Raw genomic sequence first — 26,137 nt, forward strand, 5'->3', positions numbered from 1 at the left:
CCTAGATGGCTGTTAAATCTTTAATCATTTAGAATGGGGATGCAGGTTTTGATTGATTAATATGTAAATCCGAGAGTTTCTTTCAAGTCACAGCCCCAAGATACCTTAAGGTTTTATCAGTATGTAAAAGAAAGGTGACATTTCAGCCGAGACAATGTATTAAAGGTGTGAGGTTAGAGCCTGTCTTTAACCCAACCTTGAGTCAGACTGATTTTATTTCCAAAGTAGGAATTTATAAAATGTCACATTGACTGACTGCCAACAGATTGTGTGCTTTTTGAACAAAACAGAATGTATCTGCAATTCACCCCATAGACTTATATATGTGTATGCATACTTGTGTGTGTGAGGGAGAGGGAAAGCATGTGTGTGTGGGAGAGAGAGTGTGTGATGTGTGTGAGAGGGTGTGCGTGTGAGTGTGTATGTGACAGAGAGCATGTGTATCAGAGAGGGTCTGTATGTGTGTGAGAGAGTGTATAGTGTGGTGAGGGTCATCTGGAGTGTGACATGAACCCAAGATCCTGGTTGAGACCGTCCTCATGGGTACCAAACTTGGGCTATCAGCCTCTGCTTGGCCAATCTGTGTGGTTGCGTATCCCAAAGTCCACCTTGGAGGACGATCACTGCAGATCCGAGGCCGAATGTCACTGACCGTTGAAGTGGTCCCCCACTGGGAGAGAACATTCCTGTCTGGTGATTGTTGCATGGTGCCCATTCATCCATTGTCATAGCATCTGCTTGGTTTTGCCAATGTACCATAGCTCGGGGCATTGCCTGCAGTGTATGAGATAGACAATGTTGACTGAGTCACATGAGTACCTGTTGCGCACATGGTGGTTGGTGTCCCCAAGTGGTATCAATGTCGACAATCTGACATGTCTTGCAATGGTTGCCATGACAGGGTTGTCCAATGTTGTGGTCGATATTGTCCTGTAGGCTGGGCAATTTGCTGCGAACAATGATCTGTTGAAGGTTTGGTAGCTGTTTAAAACGAGAAATGAAGGCGTAGGGAAGATTTTGGTGAAGTGTTCATCATCGTCAATGATATATTGTCAGCTGCAAAGAACATGATCACGATAAAAACCCCTCCCACTGCTGCAAATCTTGTTTATCCTCTCTTGTAGTTGTACATAGTTATCTTTATGCAGCTGGTGGAAGGGAGGGACCGCATGTCTTCTTTAACAGCACTATCAACTTGGGTGGCAACTTTCAGGGATCTATGTGCATGGACTCCAAGGTCCCTCAGCACATCCACACTACCAAGAATCTTTCCATTGACCCAGTATTCTGCCTTCCTGTTATTCTTCCCAAAGTGAATCACCTCATATTTATCTGCATTAAACTCCATTTGCCACCTCTCAGCCCAATTCTGCAGTTTATCCAAGTCCTCCTGCAACCTGCAACATTCTTCCACACTGTCCACTACTCCAACAACTTTAGTATCATCTGCAAACTTATGAACCCATCCACCTATGCCTGCGTCCAAGTCATTTATAAAAATGACAAACAGCAGTGGTCCCAAAACAGATTCTTGTGGCACACCACTAGTAACTGGACTCCAGGCTGAATATTTTCCATCAACCACCACTCGCTGCCTTCTTACAGAAAGCCAGTTTCTAATCCAAACTGCTAAATCACTCTCAATCCCATGCCTCTGCATTTTCTCCAATAGCCTATCATGTGGAACCTTATCAAATACTTTACTGAAGTACATGTACACCACATCAACTGCCCTACCCTCATCTACATGCTTGGTCACCTTCTCAAAAAACTCAATGAGGTTTGTGAGACATGACCTGCCCTTGACGAAACCATGTTGACTATCTGCAGTCAAATTTCTGCTTGCTAGATGATTATAAATCATCTCTTATAATGCTTTCCAAAACTTTTCCTACAACAGATGTAAGGCTCACTGGTCTATAATTACCTGGGTCATCTTTCCTCCCTTCTTGAACAAGGGCAGAACATTTGCAATCCTCCAGTCCTGTGGTACTAAACCTGTAGACAATGACAACTCAAAGATCAAAGCCAAAGGCTCCAACACCTCCTCCCCAGCTCCCCAGAAAATCCTCATATAAAACCCATCTGAACCAGGGGACTTGTCTACTTTCACTCCTTCTAGAATCGATAACACCTCTTCCTTACTAACCTCAATCCTTTCTAGTCTAATATCTCATATCTCATTCTTCTCCTCTACAATATTCTCCTTTTCCTGAGTGAAAACCTATGATAAATATTCATTTAGCACCTCTCCGATCTCCATAGGGTCCACACACAACTTCCCACTTCTGTGTTTGACTGGCCCTATTCCTAGGTTGAAAACAATGACTGCCGATGCTGGAAACCAGAGTTTAGATTAGAGTGGTGCTGGAAAAGCACAGCAGTTCAGGCAGCATCCGGCCCTATTTCTACACTAGTCATCCTTTTATTCCTCACATATTTATAGAAAGCTTTAAGGTTCTCTTTTATTCTATTTGCTAAAGACTGCTCATGTCCTCTCTTTGCTCTTCTTAACTCTCTGTTTAAATCCTTCCTAGCTGATCTGTAACTCTCCATTGCCTCATCTGAACCATCTCATCTCATCATCACATAAGCCTCCTTCTTCTGCTTAACAAGAGATGCAATTTCTGTCGTAAACCAAAGTTCCCTTACCTTATCACTTCCTCCCTGTCTGAAAGGGACATACTATCAAGGATACACAATATCTGTTCCTTAAACCAGCTCCACATTTCGATTCTCCCCATCCCCTGCATTTTGCTACCCCATTCTATGCATCTTAGGTTTTGCCTAATCGCATTATAATTGCCCTTCCCCCCATCAATAACTCTTGCCCTGTGGCATGTACCTATCCCTTTCCATCGCTAAACTAAACGTAACCGAATTATGGTTACTCTCTCCATCTACCACTAAATCAATACCTGGCCTAGTTCATTACCAAGCACTAGACCCAGTGAGACCTCCCCTCTTGTCAGCCCTTTGACATATTGCATCAGGAAACCCTCCTGCACACATTCGACAAAAACTAATCCATCCGATGTACTAGAGTTATAGCATTTCCAGTCAATGTTGGGGAAGTTAAGTCCCCCATAATGACAACCCTGTTCCTTTCACTCCTAACCAGAATCGTTTTGCTGATCCCCTCCTCCACATCCCTGGAACTCTGCATAGGCCTATAAAAAAACTCCCAGCAGTGTGACCTCTCCTCTTCTCTTACTAACCTCAGCCCATACTACCTCAGCAGACAGGTCCTCGTCAAAAGTTCTTTCAGCCACTGTTATATTATCCTTGGCTAACCTCCCCCTCTTTTACCGCCTTCCCTGTTATTAATAAAAGATCTAAACCCTGGCAACTGCAACATCCATTCCTGACTCTGCTCTATCTATGTGTCCGAAATGGCCACAACATCGAAGACCCAGGTATCTGTCCATGCTGCAAGCTCACCTACTTTATTTCAGATACTTCTGGCTTTGAATAGACACACTTCAAACCAGCTTGCTGTCTGCCAGCACATTCCTTTGACCATGAAATCCTGTCCATATCCTCCCTACTCACATCCTCCTGCGCACTGGAACTACACCACAGGTTCCCATCCCCTGCTGAGCGAGCTTAAACCCACCCAAATAGCACCAGCACATTTCCCATGCAGGATATTAGTACCTGTCTGGTTCAAGTGAAAACTGGTTCAAGTGTTTGTAGAGGTGCTACCTTCCCTAGAATGAACCCCAATTATCCATGTACCTGAAACCCTCCCTCCTGCACCATCCCTGCAGCCACGTGTACAGCTGATATCTCTCCCTATTCCTTGCCTCACTATCATGTGGCACGGGTCACAAACCAGAGATATCAACTCTGATTGTTCTAGCTCTCAGCTTCCACCCTAGCTCTCTGAAATCCTGCCTTACATCCCTATCCCTCTTTCTACCTATGTCGTCGGTACCTACATGGACTACAACTTGGGGCTGGTCACCCTCTCCCTTCAGGACCCCAAAGACATGATCTGAGACATCATGGACCCTCACACCTGGGAGGCAACACACCAACTGTGCGTCTCATTCATTCCCAACAAACCTGCTATCTGACAGGTCATTATGGTTTCTTACTGAGGCATGTCCGAACTTGTGGTTGATGAATTAAGCGCTGAAACCTGTTCTTATAAGGGCGTCCTTCAGCACTTTCAGGTGTCCTCTGCATTTCTTCTCATCTGAGCAGATCCTGTGTATGCATAGGGCTTGTCCATAGGGGATGCTGTTTTAATATATTTAGCGTGGAAGCTAGAGAAGTGCAACATCCTGAGATTATCGTGGACTTGCGGTAGAGTGAGGTACTGATGTGTCCATCCTTGATAGAGACGCATGTGTCCAAGAATGAGACTGATTCTAAAGAGTAGTCCATGGTAAGTATGACGGTGGGATAAAACTTGTTGATATCACTGTGTCGTTATTTCAGTGACCCCTCGCCATGTCCAGAGGAGGAAAACGTCGTCAGTGTATCTGGTGTACAGTGTTGGTTGGAGGTCCTGTGCAGCAAAGAAGTCTCGTTTGAACTTGTGCAGGAAAATGGTGGTATATTGGGAGTGCAAATTTGGCCCCCATGGCTGTTCTGTGTGTCCGGATGAAGAATTGGTTGTTGAAGATGAAGACTTTTTTATATACCGGTAAAATCTTAAGTTATCTCAGGGCTATGACTTGAAAGAAACTCTGGGATTTACATTTTAATCAATCGAAACCTGCATCTCCATTCTAAGTGATTAAAGACTTAACAGCAATCTAGGTTTGTTCAGTACATCTCATCAGTTGTATGACACTTTGATCTTTTACTATAAAATCAGTGTCCTATGATCCTGCCCCACTAGCTTCCTGACAAAGGAGCAGTGCTCCAAAAGCTTGTACTTTCAAATAAAGCTGTTGGACTGGTGTCAGTGTGATTTTTAACTTTGTTCACTGGCACCTTCACATCTTAGGTAAATCAGTCAGGGCCATGACTGATTACTTCTAATACAAACACTACACATTGAGGCCTTTTGGGTGCAAACAAAGACGGATTATTTCACTTGCTGCACTATTAAAGGGGATGGTGTGTACTCCACAAAGAACCACCAAACTCTGCTTTAATCAGACTACGTTGTTGCACTCACTATCTAAGGGCTACAGCAAGCGACAATAGAGTTTCTGGTTTCTCCATATATTGCCTTTGTTTAAGGACCCCTTTTCCTTGTCCTAGATCTTTCAGAGGTATTCCTGCTTCTGTATTTGTCTACTTCCACTGGCTACCTGTATGATCAACAGGGAATCCAGATGTTTTTTGACCAAAGCTCAGAATTCAAGGTTTGTAAAGGCTGAAAATGTTTTCATTTTACTAACTAAAAGAATGTTTTGTAAAAAAAGTTCCAATACCTTTGTGATACCAAAATACAAAAATTGTGTTGTTGCAGAAAAATTACAAACTATATTCTTTAAAGTGGTCTCTATTAATATACCATGTGGTTTGTACATGTGCATTTAGAACAACTTGAGGTATTGTGGTGAAGTCATAATACCATGGCATAGTATGCTGTGGTGATGGAACAATTTAAACCTCATTCGACATGTAACCATCCCTCCCTGAGCAGCTACATACTGAAACCAGGAGGAGAGGGATATTCATTCATTACATTATGTGTGGGCAGACACAACCAGAAAGTCAATCTAATTTATTTTTTGCAGAATGAAACAGCAGAGGGAAGAGAAGTCTTTTGGATATAACTCCATATGTTAGTAAGTTTTACTGCCAATTTGTTTTTGGCAACAAATTTAAGTTTCACTTGTTCCTCTCAAGCTCTGTCACCATCTTCATTCACTTAACCTGGCCATACAAAGGAAACACTGCAAACCTGAGCACCTCTCTCACTAATTGAAGATTCCAAGATTCCTCATGCTTCTTCTGTACCTCAGAACTTACTCTAATAACCAATACCCTTAAACTCATCCAGTTTTTCTGGACTATTCAATCTTTCCAATACTCCCAAGCTGCCATCATGTTCTTCCACAAATACCCAAAGACACCTCTTATTTTACTCAGAACACAAGACTGCTCTAGGTTCCAAACTCTAACATTTTCTACTAGACCCCAAAGCCATCTATCAATGTTCCAGGGCTAAAGGTCAGTCTCCTATATACTTCTTTCATAAATGCGATCTGGAATATATTCTCTACTATAGTCCTGCTAATGACCACCATATGTACTGTTAATGTCTGTGGTACACTGGACTTCAATAAGAGATAAAATTAGCAATGGGGTTAAATGAATAATTAATAAGTAAGACCACTTGTTTATAATTTCCACATAAATATCAATGTAATCATGGAACTTAATCCTAAAAATACCTAAGGTTCCCCCGATATTGTGCATTACAAACAATTTGACATAATTAACTACAATAAATCAGTAGCTAGATAATACATTGCGTTTTATGTAGGTTAAAGCAACATATCCAATGATTTACTAACTAACATCATGAGAGATCCTGTTAGTTATATTAAAATGTTGCTTGGCTCAACTGCTGTCTTTCAACCTGTTAGTTCAGTGCTAATTTTTGAGTTGAATGCAACTGAACACCTTTCAGTCACTCATTCACCCATAATGGCTGCTGCATGTCTGATCCTGGTAACCACATCACTATTTCTGCGGCAACTAGTTTTGAATGCTGTCATTGGTCTGTCAAAATATTGTAATTGAAAGTCTTCTTTGTCATTAGTGTGTGGTATCCATTTGTCTCTAGTCATCATAGGACACTGGCTAAATGACATTGCTGAGCAGATTCAAATCATTCCTCTTTGGTCTAAAAATGTGTATTGCTTTATGGAGTGAGTATGTTCAACACGTTGCCACTTATAATAAATTGTAGCTAGACAAATTATAATAATTAAACAAATGAGCACCATTTACTGCAGAAACAAACACTAAAGTGGTTATCATGATCCAATGAGCATGAGTCAATATGAACCCAAGCCAGGAAACCTTTTTAGTCACTTTTTTTTATTAAGTACTAATTGCAGCGCCAAATAAATCCTATTCTTGTAAACAAGATTCAGTGTGGGGCAGGTATGTGCAAGTCAGGGAAAGAGGTAATGGAATTGCAAGCCACTTACATTGCATAATTTTCTTATGCTCCTTTAATGTGGTAATACTAAGGACAGGTTCTTAATTATGAAACACTGGAGAAAAGGTCCCAGCTTGAGGAGTGGCTGGCAATGAATATTAAGGTAAATGCAGGGCAGTATTATCCAACCAGCCATTCCTTGCTGTAAGTACAGATCATAAACTAATGTTAAGTACAAAATGCATTATTATTGCATTTGTTAATAATTTGTTGATGTAGGACTTGTAAATAACTTGTAAATAAAGGACTAAAATCTGATTTTATGCTTTAAACCAACTTTAGTCAAGTATCACCTTGTTGTGAGGGGAAGGTGTGGAGTTGTTTGAACTTGGCGAATAGCTCAAGGAAGATTAGTTGTGAAAGGGGTGTGGTGGGAGTTTGGGGCTGAAGTCCTGGAGGCAGAGAATAGGGAATGAATTGTAGAAAAACTAGTATCTGTAAAAGCATGGTAACACGTCATACTTTTGCTATATTTCTCACACTCAAGCTCCATCTATCTGTCACTCCCTCCAAACACACCATCTCACAGCTTTTCCCTCTGCTCTTTCCCTTCACTTCATTTGTTGTCTGTCTTAATTTCTCTCTTGTTTGCTTTACTCCCTATTTTTCTCTTTTTATTTTTAGCTTCTCTCTATCAGTTTTCATCAACCCCTTTTCGCAACATTTTCTCTCTATTGTTTCTTCTTTGACATTTCCAAAGGTGGGAGGGATTGCTCAGGCAATATACCAGTGCATCAGGGAGTAGGTAGCATGAGGAAGACAATTACTCAAATGCAATCTGAGTAGTTTTGGGAAAAATACAGAGTGGAGATAATCGCCATCACAGGCCGCTCTTGAGGATGTGGTGCATCAATCACAATGCCCCTTATTGATGTCCTTGCATTGTCTTGAGGACACACTACTAACTCTGAGAATATCTAATATGATAACAGTTTAATGGGGAATTTCACCAGTGCATGCAGAACGTCAACAAAGGAGTCAGCATTCTGATAAAATTAGCTCTTAAAATATTGCAGAATAATTTGAAATGCACTTGAGCCACTATAGATATGACTGAGCAGAAAGCACAATGTTCACATATCGCTCATGTCTGACATGCAATTTAGTTTCTCCCTTTTCTAACTGTTGTTTTACCCCATTTGGAATATGGCGTATACTTCTGATTGCCATATTATAAAAGGGATATCGAGAAGCTGGACAAGAAATAAAAAAAATCAAAGATAATATCAGAGCTGTGAGGCTATACCTGTCAGAGAAGAACAAATAGGTTGTGTTTGCTTTCTCTTGAAAAGAGAAGGTTGTTGGTGAATTTATGGACTCTGAAAATTCTGAAAATCTTTGCTGGTGTGGATACAGAAGAAGGAATGTTACTATTTATGGGGAAGAGCAAACTTAAAGGTCATCAGTGGAAAATAGTGACCAAGAAATCAAATAGTGCATTCACAACAAACATTTTCACCCATCAAGCAATAACAATATGAAATTCATCATTCTCTGGCAATTTTATTCTATTCATTCATGGGACTTGGGTATCAGTGGCTTTGCCAGCATTTATTGCCTAGCTCAAATTACCCTTGAACAGCCGGGCTTGCTAGAACACTTTAAGTTAAAGTGGATAGTATCCATGCATTTAAGGAACATTAGATAAGCAAATGCAGGAGAAAGGAATATAAGGCTATGCTGATAGAGTTAGTTAGGAAAGTTGGGAGGTGGCCTAAGCAACATATAGACAGTGGCATAGACTGTTTGTACTGAATGTCCTGTTTTTATGCCGGATATTCAATGTATGAGTATGTCTGCCACAGTACTTTGATATTCAAGGGGAAGGCACAGTAGTTGCAAACTGGATAACATGTTTTTATCTGTGGAGAGCATCTCCTTTTGAAAAGTCAGTCCCCATTCAATTACAAATCTACACAAGTTAGCTTCTGATGAGATGATTGGCTCAGGTGCTGAAATAACATAGGCATTTCCAAAATTTTCTAATTATTCAATACTTTTGTGTTGGCCATTGTTGCGTATATTTTGCCAACAAGCCAACAACATGCATTCCTTTTCTGATTGTGGGTCAAGTTGACAGTAGACTAAAGCGGCAGAATTTAATATAATTGCCTAATGAAATACAGAGGCCTCAAGCTGAAGATCTGTGGCTTGGGATATCTTTAAATGTGGCTTGTACCAAAATGAGTGATTTTAGGTACAAATCAGTGAGATGTGATGGGCCTGTACGATACATCAGTATTGTATTCCAAGCAGATACAATGCCATTCTGAAGCTGCAGAACACTAAAGCTTTAAATCTACCATTTGAAATGTAATCTTCATACTTCCTTTTGTCAGCTGTTTGTTTACTCTACACTAGGCAACCACACTGTGCCCCTTGGTAACAGAAGCACAACTTCTTCCGGCTGCTATCAAAAGCTCAAACAGATTAATTTCTACGCAGTAAACTAGAGGTGACGACACTATTAACTTATTGAATGACATGGATCTGATTCTAACATCATATGTGAAGAAACTACCTGATCCCAATGCTGTCCAGGTAAACTCAAAATCTAAGTGATTATACGTTTTAGCAGTTCCTGAAAGAACACCTCTAATTGGGTTTTGTAAATGTGATTTTCCTCACCCATTTTAATACTGCTATTCAAACTCCCTTTCCCAAGCATTCACGATACTGTCGAGAAGTGAAGAATGATCACAGAAAAGCAAAGAAAAACAAAGAGCCAGCCATTCCTCAAAAGGTTACCAAGATACCAAAGAAGGCTAAAGAGTGTAAAAAGTGTGGAAAAAGAAAAGCAGACCACAGAAAATCTGATCTTTGCCGAGGTAAGTGGAATAAATGAAGTAAAACTGTTCTTTATGCTGTAGCCAGTCATCATTGCGAACCTGCTATGCAGCAATAATTTTTAAAATGAACTGCAAGTGAAAAGTATTTCAAAGATGGCAGCCATGGGATTTACAGGCTTTAGAGATGTCAAAAACAGACTCAGATGTGTCCACTGTGGTAAGTGATATACGCTTGCATGTTCTAATTTTTGGGTGACTGACTGCCCTGTATTTAAAGGGCTTATCTCTTATTTTGATTATTTGCCCTGTGTCCCTTTTGTATCTTTTACTAGAGCTGTCTGTGGGAGACTAATGCTGGGAGTGTGAGTATGTTCGCATGATGATAATGATGCTGTGATTCAATATGTTGTAACTTTATGTTGATTTCTGAGATGCCTCCACATCCCCTTCACCTATTATGGTTTCAAACTACCCCTTCCCATGCTCCTTCATGTTGAATCCACACTCCTGAGCTCTCACACTTACCATCCCCTCTACCCCTGTTCTCATAGTAACCAGTACCTCCCGAATCCCCTGCTAACAGTAACCAGTACCTCTCCCCATGTTCTCACAGTCCCTGGCATCTTCTCACCCCCTACCTCTCACAGTCATTAGCAGCTTCACCCAACCGCTAAGCCCAGTTGTAACATCTTATTTGATTTCACAGGGGTCAGTTACTCTGTATGATCTGGATGCCAGATTAGGACAAGCACCAAAAAATGTATCCAGAAATGATATTTGGACGAAGCATTAAAGACCCAATGTTCATTTGAAAACCCCTTTGTAAACTCCTGTAGTCAGTATTGAATAGAACCAACTGAATTAAGAGAAGCAGGTGGCTAACCAGCTGTCCTTAACCTGCAAGCTCTATTGAAAAGATGGTTTTATCAAGAAAACATACCTGGAATTTCGAGCCTGGAGGAGCAAGCTTCTGGCCACATTTCACATATCAAACACTGTATTCCTCCCACCATCACCTTTATCCCTTCAATTAGATTAGATTAGTTACTGTGTGGAAACAGGCCCTTTGGCCCAACAAGTCCACACCGACCCGCCGAAGCACAACCCACCCAGACTCATTCCCCTACATTTACCCCTTCACCTAACACTACGGGCAATCTAGCATGGCCAATTCACCTAACCTGCACATTTTTGGACTGTGGGAGGAAACCGGAGCACCCAGAGGAAACCCACGCAGACACGGGGAGAATGTGCAAACTCCATACAGTCAGTTGTTTCCATCCTTTTCATATAATTATTTGTGCCCATTTCTGGAACAATGCCTCTGTCCTTATCCCAAATACAAGCTCCCTTCTTTCTCAGTTGCTGCCTTATACTGTCAAGGATCACAAACGCCCTCCCACTTAAACATAATTTCCTCCCATTTCTATAATACCAACCCCCTCCCCCACTCCTGAACATTATATTCCTCCCTGTTCTGATCAATATCCTTCTGTCTCTTAATACTGTCATCCCCTATCTCTCAATCTCACTATCCCCTTCTTTCATCCGTCAGTCACTATCCTCTTCTCTCCCTCACCATCTCCTTCTTCTGAATTTAATAGTCGCAGGAGAAGGCCCAGCATCTGAATAACGTTTCTGAGTAATAATTGCTGACCTTCCTAGCATTACCCACATCTGAAGACCAAATGGAGGAGTAAGGGGCTAAGAAGATTATTTCGAAGCAGAATATTTTCATTGGAATGGTTAAGTCAGAGACCAGTGGAATTTTTAAGGGAAGAGTAGGTAATTAATTGAAATGGATGGAAATGTAAGGGAATGGGAGAGAGATGATTTTATATTGCAGCTGGAAAATTAAGACACAAACATATTTAGGTGAATAACATTTTGTTTTAATGCAAATATTTCTGGCTCTGTGTCTATAAAAATCTGTCCTGAACTGAGGATCCCAGAATAAGCCAAATTCAATTTGATAGGTACTCAATAACTATATTTGTGGATCTTTCTTTACATTTTCTTCTCCAATAATCTTTTGTATTTTACACTGAAAAAATGTTCACCATGAACTCAGGTTATCTGCCTTTCTAGGGAGGTCTCCAGACTTTGATCCATATCAAACAACATTCCAGCGTGAATTTGTCTATCGACCAATTCCTTTGCCTGAAGCTATCCGGTGAGTCTGAATAAAATAAAGGAGTAATTTAAGCTATTAAAGCTCCAAAATGTCTGGTGAGGTTAGTTAATGACTGAAACCAACAGTGAGTAGACTTACCTTATTAAACAAAGCGCAGCACTGAGGCACAAGGTGTTAATAATCATAAGTTGAAAATCTTGATCAAAGAGAAATATTTTAAGGAGTATTTTAAAGTAGGAATGTGAGTTAAGGAGCTATGGATGTGTAGGAAGCATATTCCAGAGCTAGAGTCCAAGCAACTGAAGGCATAGTCATTAATGGTGAAGTATTTAAAATCGGGATACACAAGAGGCCAGAATTAAAGGAACTCAGATATCACAGATAATTTGTGGGGTTGGAGGAGTTTATAGAGAATGATGAGGCCATGGAGGGATTTGAAATCAATGAAAATTTTAAGATCAAGCTATGTTTTGACCAAGAGCCAATGCAGATCAATGAACATGATCAATGAGCAGTTGGGTAATCAAGGAATAGGATTGAGTGCATTACGACATAGGCAGCAGCGTTCTGATTGATCTGTTGTTTGTTTAGAGATATAGAATATAAGAGACGTGTGTCGAATCACTCAAGCTAGAGGTAATGACAGCACGAAAGGAGGTTTCAACTGTAGCTGAACAGAGGCAGGTGAAGTCAGCCATATTTCAAAAGTGGGAATAGACAATCTTAGCAATGGCACAAATATGTGATCAGAGGCCTTCTCAGGGGCAAACATCACACCATATTGTGAACAAATCAACTTAATCTCAGATCATTCCAAGGGAGAGAGATGGAGTTTATAGTTAGGATTGGAGTTTGAAGTGGGAATGAAAACTGTTGCTTCAATCTTCACAATATTTAATTGGCAAACTACTTTGCTCATCTAGTACTGGTTGCCAGGTAAGAAGTCTGATAACTTAGCAATAAATCAATGCATTAATGCGCTTGTTAAACAATTTCTTTCAATTGTCTGATTTGAGCATGTCATTTAAATTTTATTTGCTGAATAGTCTTTCCTGGTGTACTCTATTCTATCCAGACTAACAAACAAAGTTTGCTGTTCTTGTCCATCTTGCTCATACTTAAATGTCATAGCATCCTCATCCAGTGAGAAATTCCATTTGTACAAACTGCTATTAGTTTCACGCAAACAATTCATTTAATCTAATGTAATATGTTTGCCAAAAAACATTCAGAGAAACAGTTTCTGAGAATATGAAGTTAAACGTTCGAGAATCTTTTCCATCATCAGGCAAATTTCTTTCTGACTATTCACAATGCACAAAATATGAAGACTTTTAACTAAAAGTCAGCAGGTGGAAAAAGGTCCATGATAGGGGAACAAGATTGTATACATTATGGCATGGGCTGCAGTGATGATCTCCAGTTTGTTTAGAGGTGTGGAATATGAAATACAGCCATCAGTATATTAACCATGATAGATATTCGAAGTTTTGGAGATCTGACTCCAGTCCTTTCAGTGTGCATGGTATTTACTAGTTCCTCTTTTTTTTGTTCCTTTCTCCAGTCCAGGATCATCAAATGGGTTTACTTTCCCATTTCAACTCCATGAACCTATTGGTGACACTGTATACAGTAATAATTATTCCTGGAAACATGGATTAAACCAACAGCCCATACGACATGGAACATCATCAGGAAGCAAAACAGAAACTATTCCACAATGTCCAGTAAGTAATATTGATAGATACTGCTCATGACAAACTTTACAAATATTTTGTGGAGCAAAAAGAGGCCATTTGACTCATTGTGCCTGCACGGCTCTTTGAATGATCACCATCATCTACTTTATCCTCATACATTATTTTTATCCACATAATGTCCAAGGTCCTCTTGAATGCTTCAATTGAACCTGCCTCCACCACATTTCCAGGATATGCATTCCACTCTATACTCAATCAGTGAAAAAGTTTTTCTCATATCACTCTTAATTTTTTTGCAAAGCTCTCAAAATCTATGCCCTCTTATTCTTGTTCCATGTACTGGTGGGAATAGCTTCTCCCTATCTACTCCACCCAGTGTGCTCATGATTTTGAAATCCCCTGTCAGATTTCCTTTTAGCCTTCTTCTCTCCAGTCCTGCTTCTTCAACCTATCCTCATAAGTGAAGTTTGTCATCCTTGGAATCATTCTTTTAAATCACTTCTGCACACTCTGCAATATGTTCACATCCTTCCAATAATGTGGAAACTACAATTGTACACAATCCTTCAGCTAAGGTCCAACTGTCTTACACAAGTTTATCATCACCTCCTTGCTTTTGTATATGTCACTAATAAAGGCAGAGGAAATTGTGTGCTTTATTGCTCTTTCCAGCTGTCTTGCACATATACATCAAGGATTGCTGCACCTGTACCCTCCCTCCTTAGAATTGAACCCTACATTTAAATAGTCTTTCAATGTTTTTTTACAATCTGAACGCACCACTTCACACTCTCTGCTTTGAAATTCATCTGTCACCTATCCAGCACGCCATCACCTTTTTATTGAATTCTATACTGTCCTTCTCACAGTTTACAATTCTTCAAGTCTCATGTCATCTTTAAGTTTTGAAATTGTCCCCTGCACACCAAGATCCAAATCATTAATACATATCAGGACAAACAAGGGACCCAGTACTGACCACTGGGGAATTCTGCTACATGGTTTCCTCCAGCCCAAAACATATCCATTAACCATTACTCTCTATTTCTCTTTACACAGCCAATTTTGTTCCCTTTTTGCTACTGACCTTTTACTCCATGACTCTAACTCACCTCACCAGTCTGTTGTGTGACACTGTAGTGCCTTCAGAAAATCTACGTACATCACATCAACAGCCTCACCCTCATTGAGCCTTTCTGTTACCCCTTCAAAAAGCTCCTGCAAATTAATCAAGCACAAATTCTCATCTGAAATCCATAGAACTCTACCTAAACAATCCAACTTTTTCATGTAACTACTAATTCAATGCCAAATAACTGTCTGCAGAAGCTTCATCACCTCTGAAGTTAAATGCATTGGTCTATAATTGCTGAGTTTATATTCACAATCTTTCTTGAACGCGAGGTTTGCAAATTTCCAGTTTTCAGGCACCTCCCCTATGTTTAGGAAACACTGAAAGTTAATGGCTGTATTCTTTCAATTTCCCTTCTCATTTCTTTCAAAATCCTTGGATGTTTCTTATCTGGTCCCAATGCCTTGTCAACTTGAAGCACCAATGTTCATGGCAACACTTATTTCCTATCACTTTTGCATCCTCTGTCACCATGGCCTGGGTAGCATCTGCATCTTTGGTAAAGACTTTGTAGGTATTTTAAATGTTGACATAACCACGTTATGCTGTACTCTCATTTTTGATAAATTGTTCTGTTACAGTGTTCGTTGCTATTTAAACTACTCATGAAGGATCCAGAGACCTTTGATAGAGTAAAAGCATATTTTGTGAAATCATTGTCTTCTGAAGATATGGGCAGGTTAAATGCATGTCAATATGATACAATATATAGGCAAGATTACCTGGGAATCCAACAAGGTAGGAGCTCATTAAACATGCATAATTACGGTATTCAAGTTTATAGATGAATTGAAAAGATATAAGACACCCTTTTCTGATATGCCATGTTTCATTAGACCAATATATAATTAATGGAAGATAGATCTTGAACATAAAGTTCTAACTTGATGTGAACTGTGAGAAACATCACAAGGAGCAGCAGATGGAAGCTATTTTAATAGGACAACATTTGGCAGTGCCAAATGAGACGTAGAGTAATTGTAAACTGAACAGATTAGTGACAAGACTAACATTGGGTATGACTTATATTTTAGTCGTATTCACAAATACAAGTACCAACAGTTATTCAGGCCGATTAGCTCATCCATGAGCAGAATATTATTCCCTCTGCATCATTTTACTTTCTGAGTGATTTCAGACTTTTTAGTAATGATGATTGATTCAGTAATTCTGCTGGGTGACAAAGTTGTGAGACCCAAGGATCATGTGGGTGTACAGCAGGGAGGAGAGAGGAAAGGTAAAATTCCTCATTAACCTTTAGATCTCTTCACTGTGTCCCCATGATATCTGAAAATCATCCATTCAGCACAGGATTTCAATGATAGTTCTTTTGGTAGTGTTTTGGGGTGTCTGTTCATCTGATTGCAGTGTTGTAGTATTGGGAAAAGATGGGTGAAATGGCCTTATCTGCCAGGTTACATTGAGTATGTATCAACTGCAACCAAGAATCTAGTCCACATCAGCGATTTGATACATGTCTCCGCTTCCCTCTTTTCAAGAAATGAGCATTCCTCAATAGTAATGAAAAATGATATCTAACATTTTTACATCCACAATTTTCAGGACTGTGTATGTTAGGTGCATTAGTCAGGGGCAAAATGTGGGATAATAGGGTAGGGGAATGGGTCTTTGTGGGTTACTCTTTAGAGGGTCGGTGTGGACTTGTTGGGCCAAAGGGCCTGTTTCCACGCTGCACGGATTCGAAAAGAACTCTCATACTGTTAACTAAGCATGACTTGGAGATGGCGGTGTTGGACCAGGGTGTACAAAGTTAAAAACCACACAACACCAGGTTATAGTCCAACAGGTTTAATTGGAAGCACACTAGCTTTCGGAGCGACGCTCCTTCATCAGGTGGTAGTGGAGGGCTCAATTGTGCCCTCCACTACCACCTGATGAACGAGAGTCATTCCGAAAGCTAGTGTGCTTCCAATTAAACTTGTTGGACTAAAACCTGGTGTTGTGTGATTTTTAACACTGTTAACTAAGCCTTCCATGAAGAGATGCATCTGACAGCAATGCTCATCAGCCAATGGTAATATAGCTCAGAGTGACTCGGGCTCAGTTCTTGTGTCGACAAAGACCTGTATGTACACTGAGCCCTTCCCTCCACAATGTTGTATGGCACTACTACCATGCTGAATGGGCTAGATTCAGAGCAGATTTATCAACCCGTGCTGGGCATCCATGAGGTACTGTGGTGCATCAGCAACAGAAAAAGCCTTTCTACGATGTGCAATATCATGACAGATCCTCCACTGTGCCATTACTATCAAGCTGAGGAATTAACCTTGGTTCAATGAAGAATGCAGGAAGGCACCCTGGGAGTAGTACAAGGCATGCCTAAAATAAGATGTCAAGCACTTAAACTAACTGAGCTACTTGTATCAAACAGTGAAAGCAGCATGCGACAGAGAGCTAATTACTCCACAGCCAAGAGATCAGCATGGAGCTCTGCAGTTCTGCCACATCTAGTTGTGATTTTCTTTTCATTCATTCATGGGATGTGAGCTTTGCTGACTAGGTCAGCGTTTATTACCTATACCTATTGCCCTATGAAGGCGGAGGTGAGTAATCATTTTGAACTGCTGCAGTCATTGGTGTATGAAGCCATCAGGAAGGGAGTTTCAGAATTTTGAACCACTGACATGAAAGAGCAACAACACAGTCTGAATGGTATAAAATTTAGAGAGGAATTTGACAGTGTTTGCATGCATCTATTTCCCATGTCCTTTTAGGTGGTAGAGGTCATGGATTTGGAAGGTGAGTTAGAGACACCATGGTGAATTATTGCAGTGCATCTTGTAATTGGTACAGAGTGCTGCAACTGTGCATCAATGGTGAATGTATGGTAATGACATCAAGGGTGCATTTGACAATTACATGGGCCACTTTCTTTCTAATGGAGAACTTCTTGAATATTATTTGAACTGCATTCATCCAGGCAAGTGTAGAGTATTCCATCTCACCCCTAATATATACCTTGTTATTGGTGCGCTGGGTAAGCAGGAGGTGAGTTACTTAACATAGAAGTTTGAGCCTTTGATGTGCTGTTGCATTTATATGCTTAATCCAGTTCAGCTTCTGGTCAATGATAACCCCCAGGATGTTGATAGTTTAGGAATCAGTGATCAATTGAATGTCAATTTGCAACTAGGTCGTCCTGCTATAATGGCATGCTTCATTACCGCGAATTGGCTATAACGCGATTGATGAACTGCGGACGTTGTTTGGATAACTCAAACTTTCAACTGAATGGGTATAGTGATGTTTTATCAGCGATCTTCTACAGCTCGATTTTCTATAGTGCAAGGTTGCGGAGGAACTGTCGCATTATAGCAGAACGACCTGACCCTCAACCAGAAGTGCTCAGTGAATATTCCAGCTCAACCTTCTCCTGAAGTCTCCAGGATCATAAATGCCATCTGATTCACTCCATATGATATCGAGAAATGACTGAAGACACCATGTACTGCAAATGTCTGCATCTTCCAAGCAGTAATACTGAAGACTTGTATTCCAGAACTAGCCATGTCTCGAGCCAAGCTGTTCTGGTACACTGACATCGACCTGACAATGCAGAAAATTATCCAGGTATGTCCATAAAAAAACAGGTTAAATCCAACCCAGCCCAATCAGCTTACACTTGATCATCAGTAAAGTCATGGACAGTGTCATTGTCAGTGTTATCAAGTGGTACTCATTCAGCAATCTCCTGCTCAATGATGCTCAGTTTGTGTTCCACCAGGCCCACTTAGCTCCTGCCATTTTTATAACATTGAAACGAAAACCACTCAACTCCTGGAAATGAGATCAGAGTGTTCGTCCTTGACATCAAGGGTGCATTTGACAATGTGGCATTAATGACCCCCATCAAAATGAAGTCAATAGATTCAAGGAGAATTACTCGGAGTACCTTGCATGAAGAAGATGGCAGTGCTTGTTGGAGGCTAATCTTCTGAGTCTCAAGACACCTCTGCAGAAGTTCTTCAGCATAATATCCTATGTTTAACTGTCTTCAGCTCCTTAATCAAACACCTTCCTCCATCATAAAGTTAAAAATGAGGATGTTTGCTGATTATTGCAGTGTTTGGTACCATTTGCAAGTCCTCAGATCCTGACATAATCTGTTTCTACATGCATGATCCAGATATCATTTGCACTTGAGTTGATAAGTGAGAGGTAACATTCACACCACTTAATAACTGGGCAATGACCATGTCGGAGAGGAGAGCATTTAATAATCTCCCCATGTAACTCAATAGCATTACCATCACTGGTTTTCTCACTGTGAACATCAGTAATTACTTAAATCTGAAGGAAGTTGATAATGCTGTGGAATCAACAATAACAGGAGGGCTGTCATTCAAATATTAATTAAAGCAGTGATCTATCACAACATCACTGCAACAAAGTTAATTGTACTGTCAGGAGTAATGAAACATTCTTGTGAAAAGTGACAACAATGAAGAGAGAATTTGGGGGGTTAGGAGTGGTGGTAATGGGAGGGCTTCCAAAGTGTGAGTGTAGAAAATGTTAAACTTATATACAAAGATACTGAAGTAGTGAATAAGTGTAGTGCTTTTCCATTTTATTTGTGTCAATTTTTTTTTCAAGCATGCAAGATGAAGTGTCCCCCCTGTCTGCCCATAATACGCAAACCGGGTCAGCCAAAACCGCCTGTCACAGATAACAAACATCACTCGAGAAAACGAGATCAAAAACCTGAGCTTGCTGTCTGCACCACTCGCTATGGCAGCAATAAACACTGGAAAGTTGCAGCAAAAGGTGTAGGTGAGAATGATTAATTACTCTTGTTGATTGTGTCACTCTATTTACCGTACCATCATGGTTGAGCAGTCTGTTATTAGGTTCTCTAAGGCATCTTCCTCTCATTCATTGATTTTTTTTCCAAAAAAGCCAGAGGCTGAAATGCCAATGGGAAGACATTGCTTAAAGCTTGGAGTTCATGCAGCAACTAAACCTTCCACCTTCAGGCTTGAGTTAGTAGCCAAACTCTCTGGTTTCAGGCTTGACTTAGAGATCATAGTCTTGCTTCTGAATCAGAAGGTCTTGAGATCCAATTCTATCCCATCGACTTGAGCACGGGGTCCAGATTAACACTTTAATGCAATACGAAAGGACTGCTATGCCTGCTTTCAGATGAGATGTTAAACAAAAGCCCAGTCTGCCCTCTCAGGTGGATGTGAAAGATGGACCTTTGATTGTACCTGTCAGACAATATTTAATCCTTAGTTAACTATATATATATATATATATATATATAAAATCTAGTCAATATCTCAATGCTATTTTTGAAAGCTGGTGTCTCTTAGGCAGTCCCTTAGGTTCAAGGATGCCTTGCTTCCAATCTGGAGGCTGATAAATCTACTGTGCGATCTATTTGGTGGGTGATACATGAAGCATAGGGTAGACAGTTTGTTTAAATCTTTCTCTCTCTGATGTCTAGACTTTGCCTCTGTGTGTTTTCAATGAAGTCTCTGTGTTCAGCGGCTTCCCACATCTAGACTCCATTTAGCCTCTACCATTTGGAGCCCTTACTGAAATATTTAGCTTGCTGTCCTCAGTTATGTGATGTCATCTCTACAATCCCTTGTTCAAATGATTACACAGCCAAGGTGGTGCCAGTTTTCAGGTGGTGACTGTTACCACGATGGCCTTGCTGATGAAACAAAGTGTTGGTTACGACAAATTCATATTCTAGAAATTTCACTAGAAATCTCAAAGGTGAAACAGTTTGTCAGCTCCTGGAATTCAGATTAGGGATTGCTCAAGTTTGGTGTAAAATCTCATCATTGCTTCATGTTTAGGAGCAACCATGCTGGTAGCATGTCAATGTCTTTTTTTATTCATTTATGAGATTGGGGTGTCAATGGCTGGATCAGCATTTGTTGCCCATCCTGAATTGCACTGACGAAGTACTGAACTGCCTTCTTGAGCCATTGCAGTCCATAAGGATTGGGTGGTGGAAAAGTGGTGGAGGTGCTTAGATACACCAAGTGTGCTATTATGAAAGGAGCTCCAGAATTCTAACCAATGGTGAAAGAACATCAATATATTTCTAAGACAGGATAATGTGAGGCTTGAAATAGCACTTTTGAAGGTGGTGCTCTTCCCATGTATTTGTTGTCCTTGTTCTTTTAGATAATAGAAATCTCCAGTTTGGAAGGAGCCATTAAAGGACCCTAACTGAGTTACTACAATGCATCTTGAGATGATACACACTGTTACTACTGTGTGTCAGTGGTGAAGGGAGTAAATGTTTGTGGATTGGGTGCAAACAAACATACCACTTTGTCTTGGATGATGTTGAATTTCTTGAGTGTTATTGGAGCTGTACTCATTCAGGCAAGAGGAGTGATATCCATCACAATCCTGACTTATGCCTTGTAGATGGTGAAGGCAGGAGGTGAGCTACTCACTGCAGGATTCCTAGCCTCTGTCCTGCTCTTATAGTCATAATATGTATATGATTAGTCCAGATAAGTTTCTAGTCAATTGTAATCGCTAGAATGTTGTCAATGGGGAATTTGTGATGTTAATGTCAAAGGACAATAGTTCGATTCTCTCTTGTTGGATACGACTGGCACAAAGATTCCTTGCGACTTATCAGTTCAAGCCTGGATGTTGTTCAGATCCTGTTGCACATAGACCCTATAACAAATTCCTACAAGCCACCAAATCTATATTACATAGGGATCAGATTGTAACATGAAACCATTGTTATGAGATAAAATAATTTCTCTCTTGCATTGTTAAAGAGGGCAAAGTGTGAGATCTAGGGGTCTTAGTAAGAGAATGAAGTCACAAGACTCTACAGTTTTGAACAAACACCAATAAGCTTGATTATATAATGTTAGAACAGTAACTATAATGCATGTACAACTTGTTGGCTAAAACCCAGAATTAACATGTGGACTATATTGGTAGCACATGCTGTCTTGTTCCTTTTGTTGGCCTTCTCTCTTGGCCTTTCATTTAGGGCTGCAAAATTGATGTCATGGCCTAACTTCCTGAGTTCTCATGGATATACAATGTTCAGACCTGTCACTGTTGGGAATGTTCAGGAACTCCTGATGTTCCAGGTCCTAATTTTGATGAGTGAAGAGGCCTGTGTGCAATTTACTTTTAACACTGGATAGTGTTACACAAACCATCACATGGTCTCGACAAAGTGGGTATTGATCCAAAGGCTCATCCAAGACTGTCGAAGGCCAGACTATTGAATTCGGTGAGCGTAAATAGCTTTTGTACAGTACAATTGTGACTACTGTTCAATAGTACTTTATTGACTGTAAATGTTGGAGGATATCCTGTGTTCATGAAAGCTAATATATAAGTCCAAATTCTCCTTCATGTACATCTACCATAAGCACCACAACCAACCTTTGTGGTTCTCCAGATAAGATGACAAGTAACCTGTTACATTTCCTCTGGGTTCAAAGCAATACAACTATTCTAAGATAGAATTAAGATGATATTTATTTAACAAATGTTCCTATCAATGGGATCAGTAATGTAGAAATCCTATGATTTTCCATCTCAAAATGTGTTTCAAATTCTTCCATTTTTTAATTAATTTTAGTGCCCAATCTGACTCAAGCACACATCAAAAACCAAGAATTTGGGAAGCAGCCAACTACATATGAAAGAGAATATGGAAACATCAATATGGATTTTGCTAAAATATTGAAGTCCCTAGAACCTAAAGCAATCCAAAGCTATCTGTCATCGCTTCCAAATAAAGGTATGGCTTTGTTAATTTCTGTGAAAACATTATCAAATTTTATTTCTGTCAATGTGTAGCTGAAGACTAATCACAACAAAATCCAATTCCACAACAATTACGGTTATCTGCACTACAAGAAATAAAAATGAGAAACTCAGGAAGTGTATCAGTTATTGCATCCCGCAGCCTACACTTGGACAAACTGTAGCCTCAATAGAAGAACAAATGTCTGACAATTTTACACCCAAAACCTCCTTGCTAAAGATAAATTGATCAGCAGAGGGCAACTAATTTTAACAAAAACCAAATGTATGATGATGTTCCATAAAATCCACAAGCCATCTAGGATTCATCATTCCATCAATGATAACCAGACATATAAACACCCATGAAGGGAAGGATCACATTGTGGCCTATCAGACTGTTAATCAACCAGCAGATTCTGCCATCACAAAACACTTTTATCTGAAGAGAAATATGTGAAGTATTTTTGAAAACCTGTGGGCTTCTAAAGCTTGTAAGTAGAAGTTTTGTATATAATAAATCCAGTATCAAATGAGAATGAATTAGCCCAGACCCTCTGGTCTCTGAAAAGTTGGAGACCAGACGTACAACGAGAGATACATGTCGGAATCCATCAGAAGTCCTTTCATGCTGACTCTGTGGGAAGTACCTGGGAAATCTAAACTTTTGACAGACAAGTTCCCTGCTTCCTGAGAAACTCAAAAATGTCTCTGACTTTGAATTAAAATCAAAATTACCCAAAATCTCTTACCTTGACAGTTACCCAGGAAATATTTAATGTAAAGTTCTTTGTCCAGCTTCTGAGTACCGATACAACTAAGCTCCTGATTGCCTCTTTGACATCCCTCAGACTATCCTCTTTGACCCCACGATCCAACCCGATTTCTCTGACTTCATGACTTCCCCCAACCATATTCTTGATTCTCCCACTCCATTTCACCTAACCAGCTTCCAAACTGACAATCCTTCCTGACTTGACTTGATAACACACTTCGCCTACTTTACTAATGTGTCACCCTGACCACCTACACAAATGACACCCTACCTAGCTACTATCCTTTCCATTAGAAATACAGAGCCTGTTCATCGTTGAAATCAATAAGAGCAGAGTGGCATTGCTGCCCTTTCGAAGATTCACATCAGTATTTTCCAGTTTGTAGTCTCTTGATTAAGATAAACCTAATTTGCAATAAAATAATTTGCTTTGCTGAAGTAATGTGCTGTATATATTGGTAGAAATTTGTGATTTTGTTTTAATTCTGTTGTGTCACTGTATTTGGGTGTGGACACTTATACGTGTTCTCAGCAGCTAAAATGAAATCAGACAGCATCCTTCAAAGTGTCTGTAATATTTTCTGTGTTGATTACAATGCATTATATGAGAGTAGTTCAATGGCATTCCCTTGAATGTTGTTCCCATATTTCAGCTCTTGGCAAATCACAGTGTACCATGGCTCAGGTTAGCAGCATAATAGAGTTAATCATTGAACTTGTGTGAACTCCCACATTGGAGTGAATGCTTCAATGTGTTATTGCACTGTCTCTCTTTGATGCTAACCTTGAATATTTTTGACGATATTATTCTGTTCCTCCCATTTTCTCCCTTTCCTTTTGGAAAATGTTTCATCAAGCTTCATCTATATCCTCAATATTGGAGACGAGCTTATTTAATTGTGAGGTCACCAGAGCTGAATATGATTCTGTCCTTGCCTGACATCAATGTATTCCAGTGTGGATTGGTATTGCCAACTGGGAAAGGAAACTGTGAAGCATATTTTCTTCTCCTAGTCTGAATGGGCCAATTGCTGTGACCCACTGCCATCCTTTCTGATATTGACCAACTCAACACAGATCAGGGACCCTCCTCATCTATAAAATTCAGTATTACCTTACATAATATGCTTGTTTATTGTACTTTGTGGGAGGCAATGACACTGTCATTATTTTTCATTAGTTAGTTAACTAAATTATTACTTTACATTGTCTTGGCATTGTTTGATTATTCCAGTTGGCTTAAAAAAAAGACCAAACTGCACATTTGATTTTTAAGACCACTTTTCATTAAGGCCCACAACCCCTGAGGATTGATTTCCTCAACAGTTACTTTCCCAGAGAACATACCTATCAATAAATAAGATTATTTTTGTTTGCTTCCCTTTCCCTGGATACATGTCAATGAAAGACCTGAATTGAGGCCCAAAGACTCATGAACAAAGAGACAAGGTCTTAACAAAGAATTAAGTAAGTGGGTTGTCCTGAGTTGTTTTTGAACACCACTGTCCAGTTTTGACAAATGGGCTGATTCTGCCAGAGACGGTTTAAGCAGAATGTAACTTTAAATGTAAGCACACAAAGCACTCAGCAATCTTGTTTTTAGGAAGCGAATTACAAGGTCCTTGCTTTGTATTTTATTTTCAGACCAGGAAGTGTTGCTGCAATTTTTAGATACTGTAGCTGTCAGGAGCGAGACAAAATGAAGATGGCATTCAAGTTTCTGAGCCAATGCAGTGGCTGAAGGTGATTACCTCAATGAAAAAAACCTTCAAGAAAATGATATCAGAAAACAAGCACAACAGACAGAATAGTGAAATATCACAGTGAAATTATCCAAACACTGTTATTTGTAATTTGTTAAGAATTTGATTCTCTGATTGTTGAAAATAAATAAGTCGATCTTTGAAGGAAAATACTATATACTTTTGCAAAGTATTCATTTCTGTCTTTATCTTCTGTTAATATACACTCAATAAGAGCTTCATAATGGAATGATTTTTCTGTCAGTTTCACCAATGAGCTTTCCTTTTGAGACTTTGAGGAAACTTTAAGGCAAGATCTTTAACTCTTTTCATAATTTAAACGGAGAAAATATTTTCTGCATTGTGTGAAGCTGATTATTGCACTGCACCAGCATTTCACTGTGTTTTTCTATTTCTGTACCTATAAAGCAAGCTAACCAAGTAGTTTCAGTTGATATGCAAAGGCTATTTTCCATATTGGGTTGGGAGAATGTTTCCATATATTTCCCAGAATGTAATTCACTTTGATGACAGTTTATTTATTAAATCTTGGCATGCAACCCTATAACAAGCATGATTTATTTCTTATCAGATTTGCCTACTTAAATAAGCCATGAACAAGACAAAGGTTTTGTTTTGAAAGCCTCATTCATCATATAAGCACATCACTTTTCCAACACAGAATCTGAGTTAATCAGGAATAGGAGTAAATGCAATGCAAAATTATTTATACTCTTAATCTTCTCCAACATATTTGAGTTCAATATTTGATTGGAATGACCTGGTAACTTTCTTTCTTCACAAATGCTGCCAAACCTGCCTAATATTTCCAGAAATTTTTACTTTTATTTCTAATTTCCAGCATATGCAGTACAATTTAAATTTAAATAGGATCTTACAGTCGTAGAGATGTACAGTATGGAAACAGTCCCTCCGGTCCAACTCGTTCATGCT

The 26,137-nt window shown here is 39.6% G+C and overlaps 1 protein-coding gene across 1 annotated transcript; it reads left to right on the forward strand.

Annotated features, from left to right (window-relative positions):
- Window positions 1-7,192: 7,192 nt before the first annotated feature.
- Window positions 7,193-25,745, forward strand: tex26 (testis expressed 26). Its single transcript, XM_043692041.2, has 9 exons — window positions 7,193-7,282; window positions 9,500-9,679; window positions 9,804-9,966; window positions 12,016-12,100; window positions 13,626-13,788; window positions 15,475-15,631; window positions 19,511-19,687; window positions 22,500-22,661; window positions 25,086-25,745. The coding sequence occupies exons 2-9, from the start codon at window positions 9,623-9,625 to the stop codon at window positions 25,142-25,144; spliced, it is 1,023 nt and encodes a 340-aa protein (XP_043547976.1). The 5' UTR covers window positions 7,193-7,282; window positions 9,500-9,622; the 3' UTR covers window positions 25,145-25,745.
- The last annotated feature ends 392 nt before the right edge of the window (window positions 25,746-26,137 follow it).

The sequence above is a fragment of the Chiloscyllium plagiosum genome, unplaced genomic scaffold (genome assembly GCF_037043375.1).
Source record: "Chiloscyllium plagiosum isolate Xiang-an unplaced genomic scaffold, Cpla_swu_hap1 HiC_scaffold_6, whole genome shotgun sequence".
NCBI classification, from domain to species: Eukaryota; Metazoa; Chordata; class Chondrichthyes; order Orectolobiformes; family Hemiscylliidae; genus Chiloscyllium; species Chiloscyllium plagiosum.

Excerpts from the sequence above, each read along its gene's own strand:
- tex26 (XM_043692041.2), top strand. The coding sequence starts at position 9,623 with ATGGATCTGATTCTAACATCATATGTGAAGAAACTACCTGATCCCAAT. Across the intron at positions 9,967-12,015 it reads AAAATCTGATCTTTGCCGAG|GGAGGTCTCCAGACTTTGAT; the intron begins GTAAGTGGAATA and ends CTGCCTTTCTAG. Across the intron at positions 12,101-13,625 it reads CCTTTGCCTGAAGCTATCCG|TCCAGGATCATCAAATGGGT; the intron begins GTGAGTCTGAAT and ends TCCTTTCTCCAG.